Source organism: Leucopleurus acutus, assembly GCF_964270905.1.
Source record: "Leucopleurus acutus genome assembly, chromosome: 13".
Lineage (NCBI taxonomy): Eukaryota > Metazoa > Chordata > Mammalia > Artiodactyla > Delphinidae > Leucopleurus > Leucopleurus acutus.
Genome location: NC_139155.1, coordinates 70,934,755 through 70,960,748, shown reverse-complemented (window position 1 = coordinate 70,960,748; position 25,994 = coordinate 70,934,755). Strand labels below are relative to the sequence as shown.

General features: G+C 50.0%; 1 protein-coding gene across 2 annotated transcripts in view; it reads left to right on the top strand.

Annotated features, from left to right (window-relative positions):
• MYO18B (myosin XVIIIB) overlaps positions 1-25,994 on the top strand; it is a gene marked incomplete at both ends in the record, with an annotated part of 217,752 nt that overhangs the window by 77,038 nt on the left and 114,720 nt on the right. For both annotated transcript variants that reach the window (XM_082853194.1, XM_082853193.1), the window contains 4 exons: positions 9,371-9,436; positions 12,605-12,733; positions 14,544-14,687; positions 16,176-16,265. In XM_082853194.1, the coding sequence (XP_082709320.1) occupies positions 9,371-9,436; positions 12,605-12,733; positions 14,544-14,687; positions 16,176-16,265 (429 nt within the window). The remainder of the gene's footprint in view (positions 1-9,370; positions 9,437-12,604; positions 12,734-14,543; positions 14,688-16,175; positions 16,266-25,994) is intronic.

Below are 25,994 nucleotides of genomic sequence, written 5' to 3'. Positions count from 1 at the left end.
TGTGGCCCTCCTGAGTCACCGTGGGGAGGGGACCTCAGACCCAAGCTGGTGTGGAGCAAGGCTATCCCCACCGACCCATCTTGGAAACCACGAAACTCTGCCTGGCTGGGTGCCACCAGCCACTCTGTACCAAGCTTCATTGGGGTTCTTTATCCTAGGTCACCCCCCCAAGTCTTAATCTCCGTTCAGAGCATCTGGAATGGAACCATTGAAAGGGGCTTGGGCTCCTCTGCAGTTGAAAACAGCACAGAAGTGGGGCGTGGGGGAGCTGTCTGCGGGGGCAGTGGGGGTAGCATATGGAGGCATTTCTATTCTGGACGACTCAGCAGTTCTCTCTTGTAGCCAAACCGAAGCCACCTCCATACACTCGCTGGAGGCCTCGGAAAGTGGAAAATTACAAGTGGAATGGACTTGGGAGTTTTTGCTGCTTCTTATTCTCTTTTTATTTGCTCACAAATTTCATTTGCTGCAGCATAGGATTTTGGTAGCAACAAAAGGAAACGCCATCCTGCCTCTTATGAAAAAGCTGATAAATATTCATTTGCCAGGCAACATGAGATGCCATGAATTATACATGAACACGTGCTCGGGTGGGCAAACTGTCAGCCTCTGTGTGCAAAGCATTTAAGACCTCAGGATTTAATAAGACAAGTTTGACAGCTAGAAAAGGTCAATATTATCATTAGACACTAGACAGCAGCAGAGGGAATTCATTGTCAGGGTGTGAAATGGGCCTTGGTGCATCCCTTGTGTGCCCAACACGCACGTGGTGCTTAAACAAGGCTCTTTCCCAGTGAAGTACTCTCATTTGGAGGGTCCCTGGTGGATATGTTGTACTCCTGAAACAAAAATAGTGTGTGCCTTTTACCACAGATGCACAGACCCTCATCACGAAATATCAGGCGTAATGTGAAAGGTCACGGCCCTCAGTAGATAAAGCCTCCCTGCTCTGGGAATTATCCCCATTTTACAGCAGAGGCAGATGAGGCTGTCACCCCCGCAGCTGGGCAGTGGGGCAGTGGTAGAGCTGGGATTTGAACTCAGGCTCTCAAATTCCTCACATAGGGCTTTTTACTGTTTATTGTGGTAAAATACATATAACATAAAATTTACCGGGCTTCCCTGGTGGCGCAGTGGTTGAGAGTCCGCCTGCCGATGCAGGGGACATGGGTTCGCGCCCTGGTCCGGGAAGATCCCACGTGCCGCGGAGCAACTGGGCCCGTGAGCCATGGCTGCTGAGCCTGCGCGTCCAGAGCCTGTGCTCCGCAACGGGAGAGGCCACAACAGTGAGAGGCCCACGTACCGCAAAAAAAAAAAAAAAAATTTACCATCTTAACCATTTTCAAGCATACTTAACCATTTTTAAGCATAGTGGCCTTAAGTACGTTTGTATTGTTGTGAAGCCACCACGGCCATCCATCCATCCCTGGACCCATCCATCCATCTCCAGAACTCTTCGTTTTCCAAAACTGAGGCTGTCCTCATTGAACACTAACTCCCCATCCCCCGCCCCCCAACCAGCCCTTGGCAACCACCATTCTGCTTTCTGTCTCTATGAATTTGACTGCTCTAGGGACCTCACATAAGGGGAATTATCTACTATTTGTCCTTTTTTTTTTTTGCGGTACGCGGGCCTCTCACTGTTGTGGCCTCTCCCGTTGCGGAGCACAGGCTCCGGACGCGCAGGCTCAGCGGCCATGGCTCACGGGCCCAGCCGCCCTGCGGCATGTGGGATCTTCCCGGACCAGGGCACGAACCCATGTCCCCTGCATCGGCAGGCGGACTCTCAGCCACTGCGCCACCAGGGAAGCCCTAGTATTTGTCCTTTTGTAACTGGCTTATTGCACGCAGTATGATGTCCTCAGGGTTCACCCATGTTGTAGCACATGTTGCAGCACATTCTTAAAAGAAGAATTTCTTTCTTTTAAGGCTGAGTACTGTTCCATTGTGTTTATGTAGTACAGCATTTTGTTTATCCATCCTCTCTCAGTGGACACTTGGACTGCTTCCACCTTTTGGCTATTCTGAATGACCCTGCTATGAACACAGTGTACAAATATCTCTTTGAGACCCTGTTTTTGATTCTTTTGGGTATATACCCAAAGTGGAATTGCTGGATCATATGGTAATCCTATGTTTAATTTTTTGAGGAACCTCCAAACTGTTTTCCGTAATGGCTGCATCATTTTTATTCCCCCCAACGAGGGTTCCAGTTTCTCCACATCTTTGCCAATGTTTGTTATTTACTGGGTTTTCTGTTTGTTTTGCATTAGTTATCGTAATGGGTGGGAGGTGGTATCTCGTGGTTTTGACTTGCAGTCCTCTGATGGTCAGGGCTGGTGAGCATCTGTTCATGTTCATACAGGACTTCCGAACGGGAGCCTTTTGAAGACAGAGTATTTGGTGAAGTTTTGTATAGAATGTGCTATCTGTGATGTTAATTTAAAATAATTATTATTGATCCCATCCAGCTGTAACCAGGTGCCTCCTTTGCACCAGGCCCTGTGCTAGCTGCCAGAGAGACAGGAATGAACAGAACACAGCTTCGTGGGGAAGAAAGATGAAAATGAGTAATTTCCAGACAGAGGGATAGTTTTGGGATGCCCCAGGAAACACATCTAAAACTTCGGATTTTTGCAGCAGGGGTGAGGGTGGGACATTCAGGGAAGACACCTCAGAGCAGATGATGATTGAGTTGAGCTTTCTGGGACAATTTCGAGGAATCAAGTAAGAGAAAGTACAGGGCAAGCCACATCGGGAACAGCATGTACAGAGATCCAGAGTCACGAGGTTACGTGGCTAATCTAGTGTGGCTGGAGCATAAATGCTGCCAAGTGTCAAGAAAAGGGTCTGAGGTTGTTGGCAGGGGCCAGACCACGGTCACTGTTAGCAGAGATAGAGTCTGGGCTTTATCAGGTGGTCGGTGATGGTTGACCAAAAGGTTATCAGCAGGAGCACAGCTTTGAAGACCAGATCGTTATTATTTGAACTGGCTTAAGCAAAACTATGAAGGAAGTCAAGTCCACTCTGGCCATTCCTTGGCCCTCTATAGGGAGCAGTGTTCTCACGCTGACTTCCAGCCGTTGAGGATGCCCATCTCTTCTAGACACCCAGGCACCTGCTCCGGTCTCCAAAATGACCCTGTTTCCCCATCTCTAACCATCGTGGGTCCCATTCCTCTCTCCCAGGTTGTCCCATCTGGTTAAGATTATGCCTTAACCCACACTGAAGCCCTCCCAGAGTGACCTCAGGCAGGTTCCTGGAAGAGCTCATTCGGTTCACCTTGGCGGTATCCCAGATTCTGGTCCCTTCAGTCTCTCTGCTGCTGAGGCAGGAATCGCTAAGTCTCCCTGATCCCATGATAGGAAAGCCCTGGGCCCACCGTCTTCCCCTGAGTCTACAGCGATGATTGATTTTAGCCAACCAAATCTGTGTCCCTGGGGACTTGATCTGAACACACCTAAGGCATGCCAGTCTGTCTTCTCAAAGGCAGCCACTCTTCTTCTGTCTTAGACCCTGGTAGACACTCCCGATTTCCTCTGAATTTGTCTCAGAGTCCTTTTCTGCTGGGAAGAGGCCCCTGTGAGCCCGTGACTGGGGCAGAGGGGTGGGGGGAGGGAGAGAGGGAGCTGTCCGTCTCATGATGCTAAACGATTTTTACAGGGCCTTCCATAGCCTTAGCCCTCTGGAATTTATTCATCATCCTTCTCTTTCTCACCTTGCTGTCCCCCTCCAGTTTGGGTCTACTGTTTTAATAACTCTACATGTTTTCCATTCTGTGTTAACCAACCCAATTATATAAATATGTGTGTGTGTTATTTATACGTTCGTCCATATAGTTTATGCTTTGTGCCAGACATTCTATTTACAGTCTTGAGCCTATAGAGTTAAAGAACAGAGATAGAGTCCCCACCCTTATGGAATGATTTGATCAGTGTGTGAGTGAGAGTTTTCAGTGGTTAAAAGCATGTGGTTTAGAGTCAGACAGACTTGGGTTCACATCCTGGTATCTGCCGTCTCTCTTTCCATTCATCCGTGCCCCATGATGCTTGATAGCTGTGTGACCAGGGACAACATGTGATAGGGCATAACAAAGTGCCTGGCACATAGTAGGTGCCCAAACACATGGCAGCCGTTGGGTCATGGTGTGGGTTTCCTGGAGAAGGTGCTGTACTGACAGCAGCCAAACGGTGTACTAGGAGAGCATCTGTCTCCACAGACGTGGGTTCCCTGCAGCACACTACCTGCTGAGGATTGAGTTGGGGAAGCTCTTCCCAGCCATGGCTCTTTGTGGTTCCTGGAGTCTTCCGCTGCTCGTCTGGCATGTTCAGCTTAACGTGAGATGTCAGACTGTGTGCTTTTTATTGAACATTGGAGAGAGAGCTCTGTGCAAAATTCTAGGACACAAAAGGATTCTGCAGGTGGAGGCATGAATTGGGTTTCTCCCAGGTACATTGAAGGACTCGTAATTTGAGCCTAGAATGGTAAAGGTGAAGGGTGTGTCATCACTCCACAGCGCCAGAGGGGCTTATAACCTCAGAACCTCTACCAGTTATTAGTACTTACTGAAACTTAGCATGTGCCAGGCATGATACATTATGTGCATCGTAAGAGCTGCTTGGAAGTCTTTAAGTCCAGCATCCGAGCCCACAGAGGGTTTCTGTTGACTGCTTTTTGCTTTTCTTGGGTATAGGTCACACTTTCCAATTTCTTTGCGTGCCTGGTAATTTTTTGTTGAAAGCTGGCCATTTTCAATAATATAAAACTGCCTCTAAATGCTGCTCTTCTCCCAGTTACTTGGTAACTTATCTGAACTAGGGTTATGGAGTCTGGCTCCCCCACGTTGTGAGACTGCTGCCATCTCTTTTCAGTTTGTTTCACTCTTGTTTTTATTATAAACTGGTTTCTCAAGAGTTGCCCCTGTGTCAGCACAGCTTAGTGGTCAGGAGAGGTTGTGGTCAAACATTTTGAATCTGTGAAGCTTTTATCTAATCCTTACGGTCCTCTGTGTGGGTTGGAAAATGGATCCGACATTCGGGCACTTACAGTGTGCCACAGATTTTGCTTTCTGTGTGGCTCTTTCACGTGTTTTCTGCCTGTGCACGTGGCCTTATATTTAGGTAGGGTTATGTACATGCCTAAGGCTCTCTCAGTCCCTCCCGTGCATGCGTGTAGCCTTCCAGATTGCCAGGAGTCTGTGGGAGGTGCTCAAGGCCCACTATGACTGTCCTATTCCCTATAGCTCCTTGTTATAGGGACCTGGCTAGTCACTGGCCCATTGCTTGCCCCTCTCAGGGTAACAGTCTTAGGCTGGCTGTGCCATTGACTTTCTCCATTTGTTTGCTGCCAAGAGCACTACTGCTTCTGACAGTGTTCCTGGGTGTGGCATTTCCCCTTGCTTTGATCCTTGTAAGTGGACCCCTTCTGGCAGCAAAGTGGATGGTTTTCACAGCTTGCCTCGCCCTGGTAGGACCTCTGCAGTGACAGAGCTTAGTGGAGAGTGGAAGGGTCTTGGCCATGATTGCCATAAACTCCCACTCTTCTTAAAGGCCCAGTAGTTTCTCTTGAATAAATGTTTCTCAGTTTGCTGCATCCCCTTGCTCAATTTCCAGAGTATCAAAGTTGTTGTTTTTGAAAACTGTATCCATTTCTGTCATTGTTTTGCGGGGAGAGGATTTGTCAAGCTCCTTGTACTGACATTCTGGAAGTCTCACTCCTACACACTGCTTTCGTGGTCTCATTAAACCGCCCCCACATCCTTGTAGCATAGGCGTGACTACTCCTATCCTCGAATTGGGCACCAAGAGGACCCGAGAGGAGGAGCGGCGTGCTCAGGGTCCCACAGCTAGCGAAAGCTGGAGCTGTCCTGGATCGCAGCGTCCGAGGGCAGAGAACAGGCTGAGTTCTCTGATTCCCTGGGGTTGTGTCATGTGATGTTTGACAAGTCCTTTCATTGCACTCGACCTCACTTTCTTTCTCTATAAAATGGGCATAAAACTTCCTAAGATAGTCACAGAGGTTTGAAAATTAGATGAGTTATGGGTAAAGCACTCAGAGCAGTGCTCAGACCCCAAAACACAAGGGAAAACTCTTTTTTTGGAAGCAAAATGGCCAACATTTTACTCAGCCTTCCATGCCGAGAGGTTTTTTTTTTTTTTTTTTTTTGCGGTACGCGGGCCTCTCCCTGCTGTGGCCTCTCCCGTTGCCGAGCACAGGCTCCGGACGCGCAGGCTCAGCGGCCATGGCTCACGGGCCCCGCCGCTCCGCGGCATGTGGGATCCTCCCAGACCAGGGCGCGAACCTGTGTTGTCTACATCGGCAGGCGAACTCTCAACCGCTTCCGCCCTATGCCGAGAGGTTTTACCTCAACTGTCGGGACAATTCAGATGGGTTAGCTGATTCCATAAAGATGCGGAACAAGGAAGAAATTTCTTACAGTCACCTGGATTTTTGCCCTGTCATCCACCAACTGGCTGTTGGGCAGTGATTATATTAGGTAGAAACAAATGAAATCACTGGTATTTCACCTAAGCAAGTGACAATTTCATATGGCTCGATCTAAGAGTAATATTAATGTTGATAATGAGAGCAGCTGAGTACAGAGTCACTGACAAAGTCCTTTTCATGTACATATCCTCAGTTAATTGTCCCAGCCCCTGTACCGTCTAGGCAGGGAATGTTAGCATCATTTTGCAGGTGAGGAAAATGAGGGTCAGAAGCACCGTTCAGTGCCCACAGCCACCTGTTCACTCTGTCCCTTGGACCTAAGCGTCCTTATCTGTACAGTGAGGTCAACGGGACAGAATATCTCCGTGAGGCCTAATGTGCTTGGCTACACAGACATCTAAAGGGCTCTAAGAAAGCAGGGAGACGGAGAAGAATCCCTGGATCTTGCGGGGACGGTTGTGTGTTTTGGCCGTGTTTGGGGTACACCTGAGAAATGGAAGCTTAGTCTGCATTCTGCAGCACCACTGCCATCTTATCCAAGAGAGAGGCCGATAGGACCAGCTCCGGGACATCAGGACAGGCTCAGGATGTTTACTGAGTGCCTACTGTATGCAGCTATTTTGTGAAGCCCTCCACAAGCACAGCCACAGAGTCTTCCATCATAGCTGCCATTATTTCCCCCCATTTTTCTGAAGAGGAGCCTGCAGCTCAGAGTAAAATGCTTGTCCAGGGTCACACAGTTCGTGAGTGGTTAAACGAGAATCTCAGTCCAGGTGGATCTAACCCCACATCCTGATTTTTTCCTCCCACACGTGGGCTCTGGGCGTTAACTCCAAAGTAGGTTAGAAAATTGTCACCAGCTGTAGGCTTCATTTCTTTTCCATCCGTCCATCTTGTTTTCAGCCAATGTTTATTTTGTTTTCTTCTTGTGCAGAGAAAAAAAAATGTTGTAGTCTGGATATGTTGGTTTTATGCATTCTGCTGCCTATAGCTCCCTTGGAACATTTTTGGCTAAAATGTAATAAGTGAAACCGCTGAATTTTTGGAGGGGGCGCTATGGAATGCTCCTCTCAGAGGTCAGAGGAGGAAACTTCCCCCCAGATTACAGCCTCAGAGTAGGCTTTTAATAAGCACTTTTTTTTTTTGTATCTTAGGAAGTTTTCTGTGATGCCGGTGACCCATGGAATTGAAACTCATCTACCAGATTACTCTGTCTCATAACACCTTTTGCTTCTTTGAGTGTCGCAATTACTTTTCTGACAGCTTATTCTGAAGATAGACTTTGTGATTTCCGGTGAATGGAAGGTCCGTGAGGGGGTGGTGTGAGGGTGCAGCAGGAGGAGAATTGGCAGTCACCAGGGAGCCAGGCACGACCTGCATTCATCTGAGGGTACGGATCTCTGGCAAGCTTGTTTCAGAGCCTGCAGGCCTAGACGACAAGAGGAAAATTCCATTAAGTGGCTGGTGCTTTGGCTAAGGCTGCATCCAGGGATCTCTGAGTGAATTTGTTTCTCCTGGAGGGGGTGGCCTTTCTCCACACTCCCCCCCAACCCTGCCCCCCTTCTACCCTCACTGGGTCTCTCTTGCTGGGCGTTCCCTCATTCAGTCGTCATAATTATTGAGCTCCTACTGTATGCATAGAACAGTACCAGGTGCAGTGGAGGAAACAGGTGAATTAAACACAGGCTCTCCCTCCCTAACCTAGGTCAGGAGCACAGGGTTAAAGGCCACGCCATTTATTCACATATTTGGGAGAGTGAGGCCGTCTCTGGCACATGTGATGAGAAGGACAGGGTGCTGGGGAGGCTGTCACGGGGGACACAGCAGGTAAATTCCCCAGTAGCCTAGGGCCCTCTGCAGCTGTCTTGGGCCTGGGAAGCAGTCGAGACATAGGTGTTGCAGTGTGGCCCGACACACCTTGGTTCGAGTCTGGTTCGGCTCATGTGTAACTTATAACCTTGGGGAAATGCTTTCATTCTGTGTTTTTAAAATGGTGGTAAAACATAGGTAACATAAAATTTGCCATTTGAACCATTTTGAAGCGTGCAGTTCAGTGGTGGTAAGTGTATTCACACTGCTGTGCAGCCGTCACCACCATCCATCTCCTGAATTCCTTCGTCTTGTAAAACTGAAACTCTGTAGCGAGTAAACACTAACTCCCCTCCCCCTCCCCAAAGCCCCTGGCAGCCGCCACTCTACCTTCTGTCTCTGAATTTGGCTGCTCTACGGACCTTATGTAAGTGGAGTCACAGTATTTGTCCTTTTGTGTTCGGCTTATTGTACTCAGCATAATGTCCTCAGGGTTCATCCATGTTGTAGCATGTGTCAGAATTTCCTTCCCTTTTAAAGCTGATTAATATTCCGTTGGGCGTATACACCACATTTTCTTTATCCGTCCATCTGTTGATGGACACTTGGGTTACTTCTACCTTTTGGCTACTGTGAATGATACTGGCATGAATATGAGTGTGTGCGAGTATCTGTTCAAGTCTCTGCTTTCACTTTTCTGGGTACATATCCAGAAGTGGAATTTCTAGATCATATAGTAACCGCATGTTTAATTTTTCGAGGAACTGCCATAGTGTTTTCCGTAGCAGACACATCCTCCGTTTAGTTTTGCATCTGTGGTTTTCTGTCTATGAAATGGGCGTGGTAGTATGACGACCTACCTAGGGTTGCTGTGAGGCTGAAATGAGGTGGTGTCTGTGAAGGTCCCAGCAGAGTGGGCGGCACACAGTAGGTGCCCAGTACGTGCTCATCCTCTACACTTACCTGGGGAGGTGGAGCTCTGTTAGCTCACAGACACGTGGGGTCACCCTCTCTCTCCCGGTGTATCCCTCAGCCATGCAGCCATTTGGCCTTCCACTTTGGGAGTCTCCTGCCCTCAGCCTGTCTTCCTCTCTAACTCTCCTCTTTTTCCCAGGCTGTGGCAGAGCTCCTGCAGACCCTGGATCTGGAGAAGAAGACAGTGGCCGTGGGGCACAGCCAGGTGAGTAGAGCTTCTTCCTTTTGCCGTTCTACCCATGACATCAGGGACGCACGTGAGACCTGAGTCTTGTCCTTCCCCAGCATCCACTACTTGTGGTGTCTCCTTTCCACCAGACAGGGCTGAACACAGGGCTAAGTGATCTCTGCCCTTGTTACGTAACAAGGCTGTTAAGACAAAATCTTATAACGTGGGAGGAAATAACATTGGGGAATATCATTTATTAGAGGTAACACTCCCAGGGACCTCAGTGGCCTGGAGAATTAACATCTGGACTTCAGGTAGGACTTTTGGAACCTCAGAGACACCCATCTTCACTCCGAGCCTTGTAACTTTTGCTTTGCAACCAACTGTAACACAACAGCCGTCCTAGCGGATTAGCAGCAGTAAGTGAAAGGAGAGGGCATGAGAAGAAGGTATGTGATTTTAGGGCTGAGAGGCGTAGATTTCTCCAAGCTGGTGTTGAGCCAGAAACCCTTCCAGAAAAGTTGAAACGCTTAGAGAAGAATTCCATGGAGCCCTAATATGCTCATGCAGCTTGTAAGTTTTCAAGAGGGAAAGTACAGTGTTCGGGGCTCCCCAGATGATCTGACCCTGGGACCCTCGCCCTTTTGTTTTTGTGGAAGATGCATTACCACCTCCCAGAGCTAGCGTTCCCTGGGTCATAGTGTGGGGAGTGGGGAACAGAGGTTGGAAACTCAAGGACCAGGAGGAGGGCAGGGCAGTAGGGGCAACGTTTAGAAATACAAACTGGAGAGAGAAGAGACCAAGGGACCACCTCCCCACTTAGTTATCTACTGATTGACTAATGGCACCCAGGAAACCTTTGTCAATTAATTGCCTTCCATGTTCAGGTACCCTGTAAAGTGTTGGTGGCATTATTGGCCATTACTACCTCTTGCAAAGTGAAGTGTGCTGCCCCATCACACCTCTTTCCTCGGAGAGCTCGCAGTCATTCACGCTGGCCATTGCCCCCTGGACACACGAGCCTCGCCCCGCAGGCTTCCTGGTCCTTCTACAGCCTGTGGTTGAAGCTGTTAGTCTGTACCTGGTACCTTATCGAAGCCTGTGCCGAGGGCCATGACATTTATGCCTTCGGCCTTCTGGTCGGAGTATGCTCTTAAAAGAAAAAAAATCAAGCTAAGATTCTGCAGCGGCAATGACTTACTCCCACTCTGCGTATGGTCGTTTCCAATTATCTTTTTAATGAAAGCCTCATACTTAATCAATAACGGTTTTGGCAGCACTCGCTGCCTTTTGTAATGTATGGACTAGCGCTGTCATCACTTTGATCATTGATTTCTTTTTTATAGCAGCTTTTGGGACTCACTAGCTTGTGAAATTAATGCAGTCATTATTGAAGCAATCTGATAGGTAATGAGTCAATCGTGTGTTTATTTCAATGAGGCTAATTGTCTTGGTGGTCCTGGCTGATAGTGTTCTGTAAAGCGATGGAGGGTTGCGAAACAGTTAGCACCGATTGGCTGCTGTGGGATTAGCAGAGTGGTCTTCATTACAGAAAATAGGTTTAAGGGAATGGAGAATCGATTGAGACCCTTTGTTCCACCTGGAATCAAATTACATTTCAGCCTCAAACTCCCGGTGTTTGGATCATGTGAGCGAGGAAGTGAAGCTTCTTGCCGATGTTGAGAACGGGTACAGGGCGTGGACTTGAGGTTCTGGGTTCGAGTCTCAGCTTTGCTGACCACCAGCTATGTGAACTTGAGTCAGTGACACAGCTTCCTTGAGCTGACAGATTCCTCGTGGGACTGTTCTGCATATTAAAATGGGACATAGGAGAAAGAGCTTTGAAAAATTTAGATGCTATGCAAATGTTAATTACATTCAGTGACAATTGTAGTCTCGTCTGGAGTCAGAGAGAGGGAAATAAATCCCGGTGTTACCACCTGCTGGTGGAGGGTTGTTGGCACATGCCTTTTTTAGCCTTAGTTTCTCCCTCCGTGGAATGGGGGGATTGTTGTAACTACCATGTAAGATTCTGCATGTAAAGTGCTTTGCCTGCATACCAAATGGTTAGTTCAGATCCAGAACACAGGAGGGCTCCATCAGTGTTAGCCGTTGATTGATAATGTCATGGATTACTTGACAATGTCACTGATCAAGGTGGAGCTCACCAGTGGCTCCAGAGAAACTGAACACCTTTGGGGCTACAAGCCACATCTGGCAAAGAAACGCACAGGACTGTGCTTAGAAATAAGCGGCACCAAGGCGTCTGAAACGTAACCCTCCCGTCACCGACTCATACATATCCCAGCAGCAGAGCGTCTTTCCTTTGCCTCTGGGGAGGCGACACCAGCTTTAATGACCCCATCGCGTTGGCCGGAGCAGGCCTGGCCCCAGAGCTTCTGGTTCCCTCTGAAAATCCTCCCGTGTTCCCTGCAGTCTCTTGGGGGCAGCTGCGAGGGTGCCGGGGAGGCAGTGATCACTTTGCTGCAGGGGCCCTCATCCATTATTGATGCACCAGGGCCTGGAAACTGTGTTTTCCGCTGTGTTCTGCTCAGTGCCTGCGCCTCCCGCTGGTGGCACCCGCCAGGCCCCATCCCCTCCTGACCAAGGAGGGCTGCCCTCACTTCCCCCGCATTCTCTGCTCCTCCTTATAAGGCAGGACCAAGTATTTCTGGGGTGGCGCTTGTCTCAGGGCCAACAGCACTTACCAGAAAAGAACGCACACCCAGGACTGACACCAAGCCCATGATTCTGCATAGCCTGGGGTGGGGCCTGGGAATGCGCATTGACCGCCTTCCCTGGGTGATTCCGGTGCACAGAGACGCTTAGGCAGGTCTGTCCTACCAGGGGTTCTCAAATGAGTGTGTGCATGAATCCCCTGGGGATTAAATGAAAATGCCAGTTCTGATTCCGCAGCTCTGGGGTGGGGCCTGAGATGCTGCGTTTCTAACAAACTCCCAGGAGGTGACAATGACCATGCTAAGGTGCATGGACCACACTCTGAGCATCCAGGGGCCAGAAGAAGGGAAAGAGGAGGCATCGGGAGGCAAGATGCTCTGACCATTTAGACCCCCAGTCAAGGGCAGCTACTGACAGATACTTCGGGTAGGTCTAGGAGAACTGGGGTCTGAGCGGCAGCCCCTCCCACTTAAGGTGGTCTGATTCGGTGGCAGCGAAGTCACCTGCAGCCTTCTCTCCTTCCAGGTCTTCCTCAAGGCGGGCGTGGTCTCCAGGCTGGAGAAGCAGCGGGAGAAGCTGGTGTCTCACAGCATCATCTTGTTGCAGGCGGCTTGCAAGGGCTTTCTGTCTCGCCAGGAATTCAAGAAGCTGAAGGTGCGGGGGCCCAAGTGCCTTGTGAACCTGGCAGGGACGCGGGATCGGGGAAAAGCACCATCTGTGCTGGTCTGGGGGCTGTAATCCCTGCTTCTCACGCTTCCTCTTGTGCACGAATCTCCAGTGGGATGTTAACGTGTGGATTCTGGTCCAGTGGGTCTGGGGCGAGCACGGGGTCTGCCTGTCTCCCATGATGGTGCCAGTGCGGCTGGTCCACAGACCCACCCCGAGTGGTCAGACTTTAATAGACACTTTGTAAGATGATATGATTGTTCTAGGACACTGACATCAAATCACCACCGATGTTAGCCTTGGTCAGGATATCCACGAGGTTGTCCAAGCCCTCCTGGGTTGGAAATGGTTTCAACCGGTCCCATCTCTGGAGAACTTGGCTTTCTTGGGTCAGCAGAGAGCACGTGGGCAGGACCTGGCCACAGAGGCCTTTGGGACCAAAGGGCAAGGTCAGAGTCCTCAGTCCTGAACCACCCTGGGCCACCATCCTCAGACATATCCGGAGACTGAGTCTCCTTTCTGTAGCCTGCATGATGGAGAAAGGCAGCATGGCTCCGGAGACAAACAGGAAGCGTGTTCGAATCCCATCTGTACCACGTAGTACCTGAGTGGAGGTGACATGAGATAATGTGCACGTAGTACAGTACGTGGCTCTTCGTTACTGCTCGGTAAATACCAGCTGTCATTGCCTTGGTGTTGTCGTTGTTAATTACTGCCGCCAGAATGACTCTCGGCACACATGCCTCCAGCTCATGTCAATTGGTAAATTCCCTTGTACGTACTTGGTAAGAACAGAAAAAGGCAAGAACATTAATAGTGAAAATACTGTAGGCAGTTTTACCAGCGCACTGCACTCAGGTAGTTTATGCCTTGGGATGATTTGAAATAGAGGTTAATTAAGCACCTGGGCTGTGTCTGCAGCCAGACTGCAGGGGTTCATATCCTAACACTGCCACTGAGAAGCTGTGTGGCACTGGGCACGTGACTGTACCTCTCTGTGCCTCAGTTTTCCCATCTAAAATGGAGATAATAACAACACCTACCTTCACAGGGCTGTAGTGAGGACTAAGCTGGTGCGTGTAAGATGCTCTGGGCAGTGTATGGCCCGTAGGAGGCGCTGTGCCAGCTGTACGAACCTTGGCTGTTGTGATGGTGGCAAAGGGAAAGGGCCTCTGGCTTCTTAGTCAGCTTGATTCCCACCTATGGTAAGAATGCACTAGGTCAGCGGTTCTCAAAGTGTGGTGCCCGGACCTGCATTGTGGGTAATGCAGGTTCTCGGGCCCCACCCCAGACTCACTGAATCCGACCCTCTGGGGTAGAGCCCAGCCGTCTGTGTTTTAACAAGCATTCCAGGAGATTCCGATGCACACTGAAGAGTGGGAAGCATGGAATTTGTGTTTAAATGCGCTTAAAATAATATCCCTTCCTTAAATATCAACTAGCGACATAATCGTGGCCACTGTTTCTCGCGGGCAGTGTCAGGGATTTTTGAGGATAGTTTTTGCCTTGCACAGTGACTTTTGAGCCTGATCCCCATGTAAGAGGTGACCCTGTTGTTTTATATAATATTTCTACTCCTTGTCCTATTATTATTATTATTAGGTTATGCAAGATTAAACTGTGGCCTAATATTGATGCCAGGAGCCTGACTCCATGAAAGGAAGGTTGTTTTTTTTTTTAAGTTTACCCAATCCCTTCCACTAGGATAAACCCATTTCCTGTACCCCCTTTGCCACCCTCTGCCTCCTTCAACTGGGCTGGAAAAGGCCCTTCAGTTTCCACTCTCCCTCCCCTGCAGATTCACCGGCTGGCTGCCCAGTGCATCCAGAAGAATGTGGCTGTGTTCCTGGCAGTCAAGGACTGGCCGTGGTGGCAGCTCCTGGGTTCCCTTCGGCCCCTGCTGAGTGCCACCATCGGGGAGGAGCAGCTCCGCGCCAAGGAGGTGGGTGCACGGGGCAGGCAGGGCGCCTCCCTCCGCCCCGCCCCTTAGTGTTTGCATCCAGACCCGGTGCCCCACCCCTTGAAATTCTTCATCTGGGAATGCTCCGCCAACAGCCCTCGCTGCCCCCTTGCAGATATCCCTCTGCTCCCTTCGACACAGACCTCCCTCCACCATGTGGCCAGCTCCTCTGTGGGCTAGTGGGTGCTGGTCAGAGGCGCCATCACCACCCCGGGGGCGTGCAAACGCTCGCTTACTGCTCATCCGGGAGACTCAAGGGGAGAGTTTTTGAGTCCTTTATCTTCTTACCTCTCAGGGGGCACTCCCCTTACTCTCCCTTCTACCCTATTAGCACCCACCTGTTACAGATAACTGCTCTGATTGGTTTCTGGTTTATCCTGCCTGTTGGTCCTTTTTGCAAAAATTAGCAAATACAGGCATTTCTCAGAGATAGTGCAGGTTCAGTTCCAGACCACCGAGATAAAGTGGGTATCACAGTAAAGTGAGTCACGTGAATTTGGTGGCTTCCCAGAGCCTACAAAAGTTGACACTATACTTTAGTCTATTAAGTGTGCAATAGCATTCTGTCTAAAAAAACAGCGTACGTACCTTAATTGAAAAATAATGCTGTTGGGAAAAATGCACCAATAGACTTGCTCAACACAGGGTTGCCACCAACCTTCAATTTGTAAAAAAATGCAATGTCTGCAAAGTGCAATAAAGCCCAGCTCAATGAAACAAAGTATGCCTGTGCACACACACACACACACACACACACACACACACACACACACTAAACTAATGGTTCCTTTCTTTTTTACACAAAAGGTAGCATACTATGTTTTCTTCTGCAACTTGCATTTTTCACTTCAAAATATATTTTAAGAATCATGGCATGTCTATTGTTTTGGATTTTCTTTAAAAAAATGTTTTAACTGAAGTATATTGGACCTGCAACATTGTGAATTTAAGGTGTGCAACATGTTAATGTGATACATTTATATATCGTCACATGGTTCCCATTTTTAAAGAAGTCGTCCTTGTTCTCGTTTCATGGCCACATAGGCCTCCTTGGTGTGTGTGTTTCATGGTTCACTCCACTAGCCTTCAGTGCGTGGGCATTTCAGTTGCTCCTGATGGTGGTATTGTAACCTCGTGCTGACCCACTGGCCAAAAAGTGATAATTAGGGAAGATGAAGAGCCGAGCACCCGTCTCACTCGGGCGTGCCCAGTCTCAGGATAAGCAGCGGTCCCGTTCTGAGTATTTGCATTCAGCCCCTAGACTGGGCTGGTGTAGACCAGACTTGCGTGAGCAGAGCCATTGATATTCAGAAATGGTCAAAGAAAACATCCCTCGTAGGAACTTGGCATCTGGGTGTCATCACAGATAGGCTGCTGAATTGCCTACTTCGTTCCCTGGCCGCTCTTTATGTACGTGGAACCTATACCTCCAGTGCAGAATGGCTTCTGTTAAGGTGTTTGCTTTTGTAGGCGGAGCTTACAGCGCTGAGACAGAAGCTAGAAAAGTCAGAGAGGTCTCGGAATGATCTGCGGCAGAACTCAGACCTTCTGGAGAGCAAGGTAGCCCCATCCCTCCTGTGTGGGGTCCCTGTGCGGGGGGAGGTCTGCTGATGGAGAAGGTGATGAGGATGAGCCTGGCGTTGTGCTAAGTGCCTTCGGGCCTCCTCAGAGTAACCCCGTGAAGTGCATGCTGTTACTGTCCTCGTTTTACAGAGGACAAAACTTAGGCTCTGGGATATTAGGTACCTTCCCCAGGCCACACAACCAGCAAGTATAGAGCTGAGATTCAAACCCATGTCATTTGGCTCCAAAGGGAAGAATTTCTTCGATAAGTCACAAAAGCACAAATCACAGGGGGAAAATGATCACTGTGACCCCAGTAAAGTAATCAACTTCTGATCGTCAGAGCATAAAATGGAGACACACCACATACTGGGAGATGAAATCTGCAACACATATAATTGATAAAGAGTAACCAGGATATGTAAAGAATTTCCTCAAATCAACTGGAAAAAAGGCAAACACTCCAGTTTAAAAAAATGGGCAAACATTAGGAATTGGCAGTTCCCAGGAGCAAGAGTTCTGATGACCGGGAATCCAGACGGCCAGTAAACTCGTGAAAAGGTGAGCAGCTAGCTGGCAATCAGGAAATGTGAGTTGGCACAATAGGTGTCATTTCGCGCTTCAGATGGGCCAAATCCAGAAGTCCGATGTAGCCAAGTGCTGGCAGGGGCGTAGCAGCAGGAGCGCATGCTGCTGGGGGGAGTGGAAATTGATCTCCTGGCTCTTGGACAATCTAGCATTATCTCTGAAAGATGAAGCTGCCTGTACCCTGTGGCCCAGCAATTCCACTTCTAGGTACACATGCAGGAGAAGCTCTCTCACCTAAATGAAAAGACAAGAAGCTTATAGCAGCAACATTTGTCATGTTGAAGAGATGTGAACACCCAAAAGGGAGTCTGTTGACAGAATGGATGAACACATTTTGTTACACTAAAAACTCAGTTAGCAAAGTGAAAATGGATAAAGAGGCAGCAAACCATGGCCCGCAGGGCAAATCCATGTCACCACCTGTTCTTTGTAGTTTTATGGGCACACGGCCACGCCCATTCATCTGTGCCTAGTCTGGCTGCTTTTGTGCTACAAAGGCAGAGTTGAGTAGTTGTGACAGACTGTATGACCTGCAGAGATTAAAAATATTTACTATCTGGCTCTTTATAGAAGACGTTTCGTGACCCTTCAACCAGAGATACATGAACCAACATGGATTGCCCTCGAAAACAAAATGCTGAAGGAAAAGGATTAATTTACAAAAGAATGCCTAAAATATGTTCAGTACATATCAGTTTTTAAAATGTGCACAACAATACTATACAGTGATTGGGGAATATAGCTAAGTAGTTATGGTGTAAAGATATTCATGGGAAGAATAATGCCAGATTCTGCATAGTGGCCGACTCTGGGATGGAAGGGACACGTGACTGGGGAAGGTTGGGCTGGGGTGTGTGTGACTGCAGGCCGGGGTTTTCTCTCTTTGGCTGGGGATTGAGTTCGTGGGCTGGGGATGAAGACGTGAACTGGATGGCCCTGCCCCCAAGGAGACGATCTCAGATTACAGACCCCTACACGTCTTCATTCCATATAATGTGGGGGCACGGTCAGTGAGCTGTGGGGAGACCAGGAAAGAGCTCTCCAAGGAAAACTTGCCATCCCATTCAGTTCTCAGGGCCCGGCTGAAGGTGAGGAGAAGGCGGCGTGTGTCTGAGGCACAGAATTAAAAGGGGCACCAAAAAACTCAGCGAGATAAATAGTATTTAATGCAGTATCTTTTAAGAGGTAAATTGAATGCAAAAAATCCAGGATTGGGCTTCCCTGGTGGCGCAGTGGTTGAGAGTCCGCCTGCCGACGATGCAGGGGACGTGGGTTCGTGCCCCAGTCCGGGAGGATCCAACATGCCACGGAGCGGCTGGGCCCGTGAGCCATGGCCGCTGAGCCTGCGCGTCCGGAGCCTGTGCTCCGCAACGGGAGAGGCCACAACAGTGAGAGGCCCGCGTACTGAAAAAAAAAAAAAAGAAAGAAAGAAAAATCCAGGATGAGCAGAATATCAGAATTTTAAATAAATGCAGGGTTTACGGGCCAAGATTAGGGTGAGGCAAGTGACGAACTCTGCACAGTGGGATCCTGTCTTGATTCTTTATTTAAAAGTTTGATATTTTAGTCATCACAGATTTTTGGCATTAATTTTGATTTTCTTAAAGATTGCATTAACGTTTTTAATTTATCTTGATTTCTGAGGTTTTCGGTGCTCCCTTCAATTTTGCACCCTAGTTGAATGCTTCGCTGCCTTTCTTCAGGAAGCCCTGGGTACCTCACAGGCTTCTGGTGGAGTTCAGGTGGAGCTTATTTATTCCCATGTTCATCACATACTGTGAGCATCTCCCGTGTGGCAGACATTCAACTGGACCGACCCCTTGGATACAGCCAGGGACAAAGCAAAGTCCCTGTCCTCACAAAGTCTCCAGGCCAATAGAGGGAGACAGATCACAAGTAAATAAACACGCAAACTAGTTTCAGATCGTGGAGTGCTGCAGGTATTAAGCAGAGCGAGGTGACGGTGGAGGGAGGTCGAGTGGGGGCCAGTATTTCCTGAATGGTCAGGGAAGACTTCTGTGGACTGAGATATTTGAATGTAGATCTGAACGATTTGCTGTACCCGTTTCTGTGCAGATCTGGAGGAAGGGTAGAAACAGCAAGTGCAAAGGTCCTGAAGCAACATGAGATAAAGCTCAGTCCAGAGCAAAGCTAGAGCGTTCTCTGCCGGCGAGGCTGTGATGTTGTCATTACTGGTAATATTGCTTGGTTTGGTTGATGGCTAATGGGGACTGAAATTAGATTCACCATCAAGCCAACATAACTCCACCTTCGCTCTGCGTTCACAGCCTGAGTTGAGCCTCGCCGGCTCACGTGGGGCATGGAATGAAGTTGGGGTGGGGGGCTGTCTCTTTTCCACCCTTCTCATCCTCCCCGTGATTGTGTCCACTCTCCCCACCAAGGGTCCTCTGTCTGCTCAATCCACACCCACTCCCATGGTCAGGCAAGAGGCAGGGGCCCCTGGAAGGGAGAGTCACGTCTGCACACAGAGTTAGGAGAAGCTGGGCGGGCGGGGCTGCTGCGCCACGAGCCGGTGCCCCTCTCGTGGACGAGACTGTGAGGCGGAGACGAAATGACAACTGAGAGTGCCTTACGTTCTCCATCGAGGCTCCAGAGGGCCAGTGGCCTGACCTCTCTTGCCGGAAGTAGCCATGAGTAGAGCAGCAGAAGCAAAAAATCGGAGCTCTGTGGGCTGGTGGGGAATATTGGTGACTTCCCAGTAGAAATTCCTTCCTGCCGAGCTGACACTTGATGCAGTAATTCATCTCGAGCTGTCAGGTTGGACTTGGGAGTTTGCGATGTGTCAGCTGCTGGGGGAGACTTGGAGAGAGGGATGCGGTGAGCATCTTTAGCATCTAGAGCTCCAGCTTACGGGACACTGGGAGGAGAGAGGGAGGGAGCCAGGCTTCTGAGACCGGAACCAAGCATAGACATGTCAGCACCTACGGAATATTCTGTCCAGGCTCTTTTTGTCTTTGTGTCACACACGGTTGAATGCATGGGGCCTTGAAAAAATAAGATAAAAATTTAAAGCTAAGAAAATCAGAGCAAAGGGAACTAAGAGTTGAGGAGTATACAAAACCAGGGAAAGAGTTAGAATATAGACGTTCACCATTGGCCTCAGACTCACTCTCACCTCACAGCCTTTGCCTGTGCTGTTCCCTCTGCCTGCAACATTCCTCTCCACCCTCTTCACCTGGTAAATGTCTGGTCATCCCTTCTTACTGAGTTCGGGTGGTGCTTCCTCCAAGAAGCCTTCCTTGACCCTCTAAGGGTGGGTTAGGCCCCCACTATATTCTACCCCTGGCCCTGTGCTTCCTTCCCCTCACAGCATTGATCGGTGCAAGCTAATCACCTCCTGTGTCCCAGCTAGACTGGGAGAACCCAAGGGCAGGGATGTGTCTTGCTCATCACGTCAGCCCGGCCCCAGGAACAGAATAGACACAGGATGGGTGAGTGGAACCATTCAAAGTGGGCCGAAATTTTGACACTGAGCTTCCTAGCAACCAAAGCAAAGAGGAAAACAGGATATTCCATAGACATGTTGTGCCTAGGTTAAACATACACACACACACACACACATACCCCTGTTGCTTGAGAAAAAAGTAACTTTTCAGGGTATTGAGATAATCTAGGTATTAGAGAAGTTTCTCTCATGAATCCTCATTAAAAGGGCACCAAGGGCACTATTCACACAGTAAATACAAGAGGGGTCTGTAGGAATGCTTTTGGTAGCATCTCCTTGAAATGCAAGCCAAGGGTGTGATGCCAGTGCCATAAAGAGAATTCAGCCGGGAGTCAAAGCAGCGCTTTATCCAGGAAGCACATTTAGATGACTGAGTGTTAGGACTTCTTCCTCTTCCTTCTCAAACCCCCCTTTCTGCCGCCTCTTCTTCCTCCTGTTTCTCCTTTCCTCCTGCCTTTTAGACTTAGGTTAAGGTCCAACATACAAAAAAGTGCCCACATCTTAAGTGTACAGCTTAATGAATTTTCACAAAGTGGATACACCAATGCAACCAGCACCCAGAGTGTGACACAGGTCACTCCCAGCTTCCCTCAGCTTCCCCCCCGGTGCCCCCTTTCAGCCACTACCCTCCACCCATAACCACCAAACTGACTTCTGACGCTATAGATTAGTTTTCTCCGTGTTTCTGCACGTTACCTAAATTCATCGAAGATGCCTACTCATTTGTGTCTGGTTTCTTTCATTTGACATCATTTGTGACGTTCATCCACCTTGTCATGGGTGATGGTGGATCACTCCCTCCCTTTGCTGTAGAGTAGTCCATTATGCACAGAGACCGCTCTCTATCCCTTCTACTCTAAAGGAACATTCAGTTGTTTCTCTTTTTCAACTATAAAGAGCAAGCCTGCTGTGAACATCCTCACACGTGTCTTTTGGTGCACAGGTCATACACTTCTGTTAGGAATACACCTAGGGATGGAATGGCTGGGTTTTAAGTTGTTTCTGTGTTCAGTTTTCATAGATGCTGCCCAACAGCTTGCTACCGTGTTTGTGTCGGTTTGCACTTGCACGTGGCCACAGGTGAGCATTCTGCCTGCTCCACGTCCTTACCTGCACTGGGCCTTATCTGCCTTTTTCATTTAGCGATTGTGGTGGGTGTGCACTTGTACAACGTTGTGATTTTAATTTGCACCTCTTCACATGTTTTTGGCTATTTGGTTATCCTCTTTGGCAAAGTGGTCTTTCACGTCTTTTCTGTTGCTTTTCTTGTTAATTTGTAGCAGTTCTTTATATGCCGTGGATATAAGGTCAGTTGCTCAATGTAAGTAGTACACATGCCTTCCACCCTGTGGCTTGCCTTCTCTGATGCAGTAATTTGAAGTGTTTTCTGAAGACCTGCGTCTCTTCAGACCCACCAGAGGGCGAGGAGGAGGTCAGAGGGCTCCAGGACTCCCAAACCTGCATCCATTACAGTATATGCACTTTTTTGGTTTCATTCTGTTTTTATCGATTCTCAGATGCACATTATTTTCTCCCTTTGTACACCTCTGGACTCAGGATGCATCTTACAATCAATGGCAGCTCAGATTTGGTGAAATGTAGCATGTTGGGGCCCAAGTAAGATTCCTTTCGAAGAAGGGGCTCCATTTCCCTTCCCTTCCCACCACCTCCCACCCACGACCTGGGCAAAGCTACTGTTGATTTGTGTTGCTTGCTTTTGCACTTTAAAGAGTGTCGGAATGATCCAGAAGAGCTGTTAACCCTGTAGCTTCCCTGCTCCCATCTCTCAAGGCTGTGACCCAGGAGGGAATCTTGGAGGTGGAGGTCCTTCAGTGCTTCTTCCCCAAGCCTTGAGGTGACTCTGATGCGGGAGGGTTGTGCTGTGTTAGAGCAGTGGTGAATGTGTGTCAGAATCCCGGAGAGGACGTGTCAGGATGTACATCGCTGGATCCCGGCCTTCGAGGTTCTGAGTCGGTGGCTTGGGGTGGCCCTGGAGCTTCTGTGTTTCTAATAAGTTCTCAGGTGATGTTGAACCTGCTGGTCCAGGGATCACACTTTGAGAAACATTAATACGAAGTGTCTCTTCCCGCATCTCCTTCCACGCAGTTCTCCTTTCTTGAAAGTGAGTTCCTGTTGACAGTTGGGGAGCAGACACTCCTTCAGGGCTGTGCCTCCTGAAGACCCCCAGCCCCCTTCACAGCGTCTGCACCCCACCCTCGTCTCAGCAGGGGGAAACAGCCGCAGGACCGTGGCTGAAACATGGTGTTGCCTCATCAGTGGGAACTCCCATTTGACGGGGCTTAGTCAAAAGACAACATTATGGCAAAATGATTTGAGTGCTTCATTTGCGAAGGAGCAGAAGAGGAGACGAGGAACCTCTGAGTCGCTGGCTGTAAATCTTCTTCAAGCGTGCAAAATCGGCCTGCATGCCAAGTGGGGTTTTTTATTTTCACAAGGAAGCAGCCAGTCTGGTAGGGAGCCCTTGGCAGGCTGCGGGAGCACGTGGCGGTGCGTGAGAGAGGGGCGGTCTCTCCTCTGTCTGGAATATATCCAGGACCTTATTTACGGCAGAAGACGGAGGCCCATGCGCTCCGATGTCTGGCCTCATTAGCCCAGGAAGTTTCACTTCTGTAAGGAATTGCCGAGAGAATCTCCAGGATGTATGCAGCGGGGACTGGAAACTTAGGGCAGAAGTGCGTTAGCATAGCCCTGAGGGAGGTGGCTGTGATGGCCGTGATGGCCAGCAGCAGCGGACCTCTAGGAGGGGACAGGAAATGACTTGCTGGGGGTCACGGGCCTTGACCTCAACCCAGCTCTCCTGACGCCTGGTTCCGTGCTCTGGCACAGCGCTCTGCCTCGGTGGGGACGGGATGTGGTAGCCCTTCGTCCCCAGGAGAATAAAACAGCCTGGTTTCCTACCTGACTCAAGATGTTAGGGTCTCTCGGGCCTTCACTGTGGGCACATGCCGGGGAGGGCATCCTCCCGGCGGACAGCCAGCTGCAGAGGCTCTGCCGACCCCGGGTGAGCATGTTTAAAGATGGCCTCAGTGGGGTGAGCCAAAGCCCCACAGAGGAGGGCTCGGCTGGAAAGTCCATTCTGTGCGCCTCTGCTTCCCCAGGTGAAAATGGGGCCCATCATCTCGTCCCTAGCTGCCTTGCAACGCAAATGCAGAAGCGGGGGCTGTACGAGGCGGGGATAATGACAGTGACCTGCCCTGGTGCTCTGGGACAGGAGCAGAGGGTCCATCAGGACAGCTGACCTTGTGCCCTCATTGCTGCGGGATTATAGGCAAATTCCTCAAGACTCTGAGCCCTTGCGTCACATGAGTAAGACGGTGACAGTGACATTACGCATTCCTCCGTGTAGGGCTGTGTGAGGAGGTGTCTGTAAAGCAGCCGTCACACTCCCTCTGACGCAGCCCCACTCTGACTAATACACAGTTGATATTTTTTACCTCCCCCCACCCCAGCAAACTGAGTTCCTCAAAGACAATGATACACCTTAGCTATAATACTGCATCCTCCAAGCATTCAGTGGGCATTGAATGAATGAATGGAGTAGTGCCGAAGTTAGGAATTAAAGTAACATTTAACGAGCAGTGTGTCTGGGCCAGGTGCTGTGATAAATACTTTACCTGCATCATCTCATTTTACCTTCAAATCACACTGTGAGGGAGGTGTTAGTACCCCGCGTTCTAGATGAGGAAAGTGAAGGTCGTAGAGGGGGAGTGACTTGTCTGACATCACACAGCCCGTGACTAGCAGAGCTGGGATTGGAACCCAGGTCTGTCTGGGATCCAGGAGGAGTATCTACCCAGACTGGGAATGGGCTCCGGGAGGGCTTCTCGGAGGAGGGGTCTTGAAGGCTGAGCAGGCCCAGCCAGGCCGTGGGGTGGGGAGGCATTCCAGGTGGAGGGCAGAGCAAGGGCAGAGACAGAGAGCAGGGACCTGATCTGGCACCTGCGGTCCTGGCGGTGCCTCATGGAGTGTCTCCTGGAGCGAGGGTGATTATGGCGTGGGGGTCAGGCCATGAAGCTGGGCCGGGTCACAGGGGCTGTGAGAAGCATGCTAGAGGGTTGAACTCCATCCTGAAGGTCGGGGCCGGACCAAAGAACATTCTCAGGATGGGATGTGTGGGTGACAGCACCTGAGGGGTTATTATCCTTTTGGGGGGTGCTAGGGTTCCTTGAAGACCCTTTCTAAAGCTCGTGAAAGCCCGTAACTGTCCCTTCTGCCCCCAAGGCCAGTCGGTGATGTGTCCATCCCCACATGTCCCGCTCAGGAGATGCCCCTTCTCTCGGCATTCTTAAAGCAGCGGCCCATCTCCACCGAAATTTGCTCCTTGGTTTACGCGCATTTATTCGTTCACTCAGCACATGTTCTTTGAGCCCCCAAGAGGCAGTTTGATGGTGTGGTTAGAAGTGAAGGCTCAGGAGCCAGGCTGCCGTAATTCATAGCCCAGCTCTGCCCCTGGCTGGCTGGGTGTCCTTGGCCGTCTGCACCCTGGTGCCTCATCTGCAGTCTGGAGCCATCAGTACCTGGCCTGTCTGCGTTGCCGTGAGGGTTCTGTGGGTTAGCCTGTGCTGGGCACGCCGTCAGCACTGTCTGTGGTGGCGATTGTGACTAAGGTATTACTGTTACTGTCACTATTACTGTTACTTACGAGCAGGTGGCGGCCACAGCTGGGAAAAGAAATACAGTGGTGCCTGCACTGGTGTCTGCCTGTGTCTCTGGGGCCCCGGAGACTTGTCCTGAGTCGTCCGTGATGCCTGGGGCAGCTTTAGGGGCAGGTACTGTGAGACCTGCTTAATCTCCTTGACCAGCAGACAGCGGCCCCCCGCCCCCCGCCCCCCGCCGCTGGCCTTGCCGTCAGGCTGCCCTTCACCTGTCGACTCATTTTCTCGCTTCTCTCTCTTTTCTCTCTTCTGATTTTTTTCCATTTTCTGTTTTAGCCACTCAGGTTGATGGGGATGGGGGCTTCCCTTCCACGGGGGGTCCACAAGGTTCCCTTTGGCCATGGCCCCGTGGAGTGGTTAGGGTCCAGGTCTTATCAGGCCGTTGACCTGCACCCGCCGGCTGTTCCACATCTGCTCCAGGAGGAGGACGATTCCTGCTCTGCTGCCCCCAGGGGCCCAGGGGCAGGGGATTGAGTTGGACAGTGGATGCGGGACAGAGGACCGTCTGGACAGAGGTCCAGCCAGGACCCGGGAGTGAGACCGCCCCGGCAGACTCCCTCTGACACTCATCATCTCTGATTTGAGCACATCGTTGCACCTCTCAGTGCCTGTTTCTCGTCCTGTGCAAAGACCCTCCTCATAAGGCGTCTGTGCCCAGTGCGCAATAAGCTTATGTCTGTCCTCAGTGGTGGATGAGTGAGCTGTTTCTCATTCAAGGGCTTATTATGAACAAATCCTTTCGGTTAAACTGAAAAGTACAGGAGGAGAGGGAAAGGGTGCTGTTTGCTCTCGACAGGAAAGGTGACTTGGGGTCACCACCAAGAGGGTCCTTGAGTATAAGAGCCCAGGGCAGGGTTGAGGCAAGACACGTGGGCGCCTCACATGTGGTCTTCTTCTCTCCCCAACTCGACAGTGGAGTCTTTGAGGGCAGGGTGCTTGTATCATGAAGGGCAGGTGACAGTGACAGCCCACGGGACCCCATGTGTGCTCGGCACT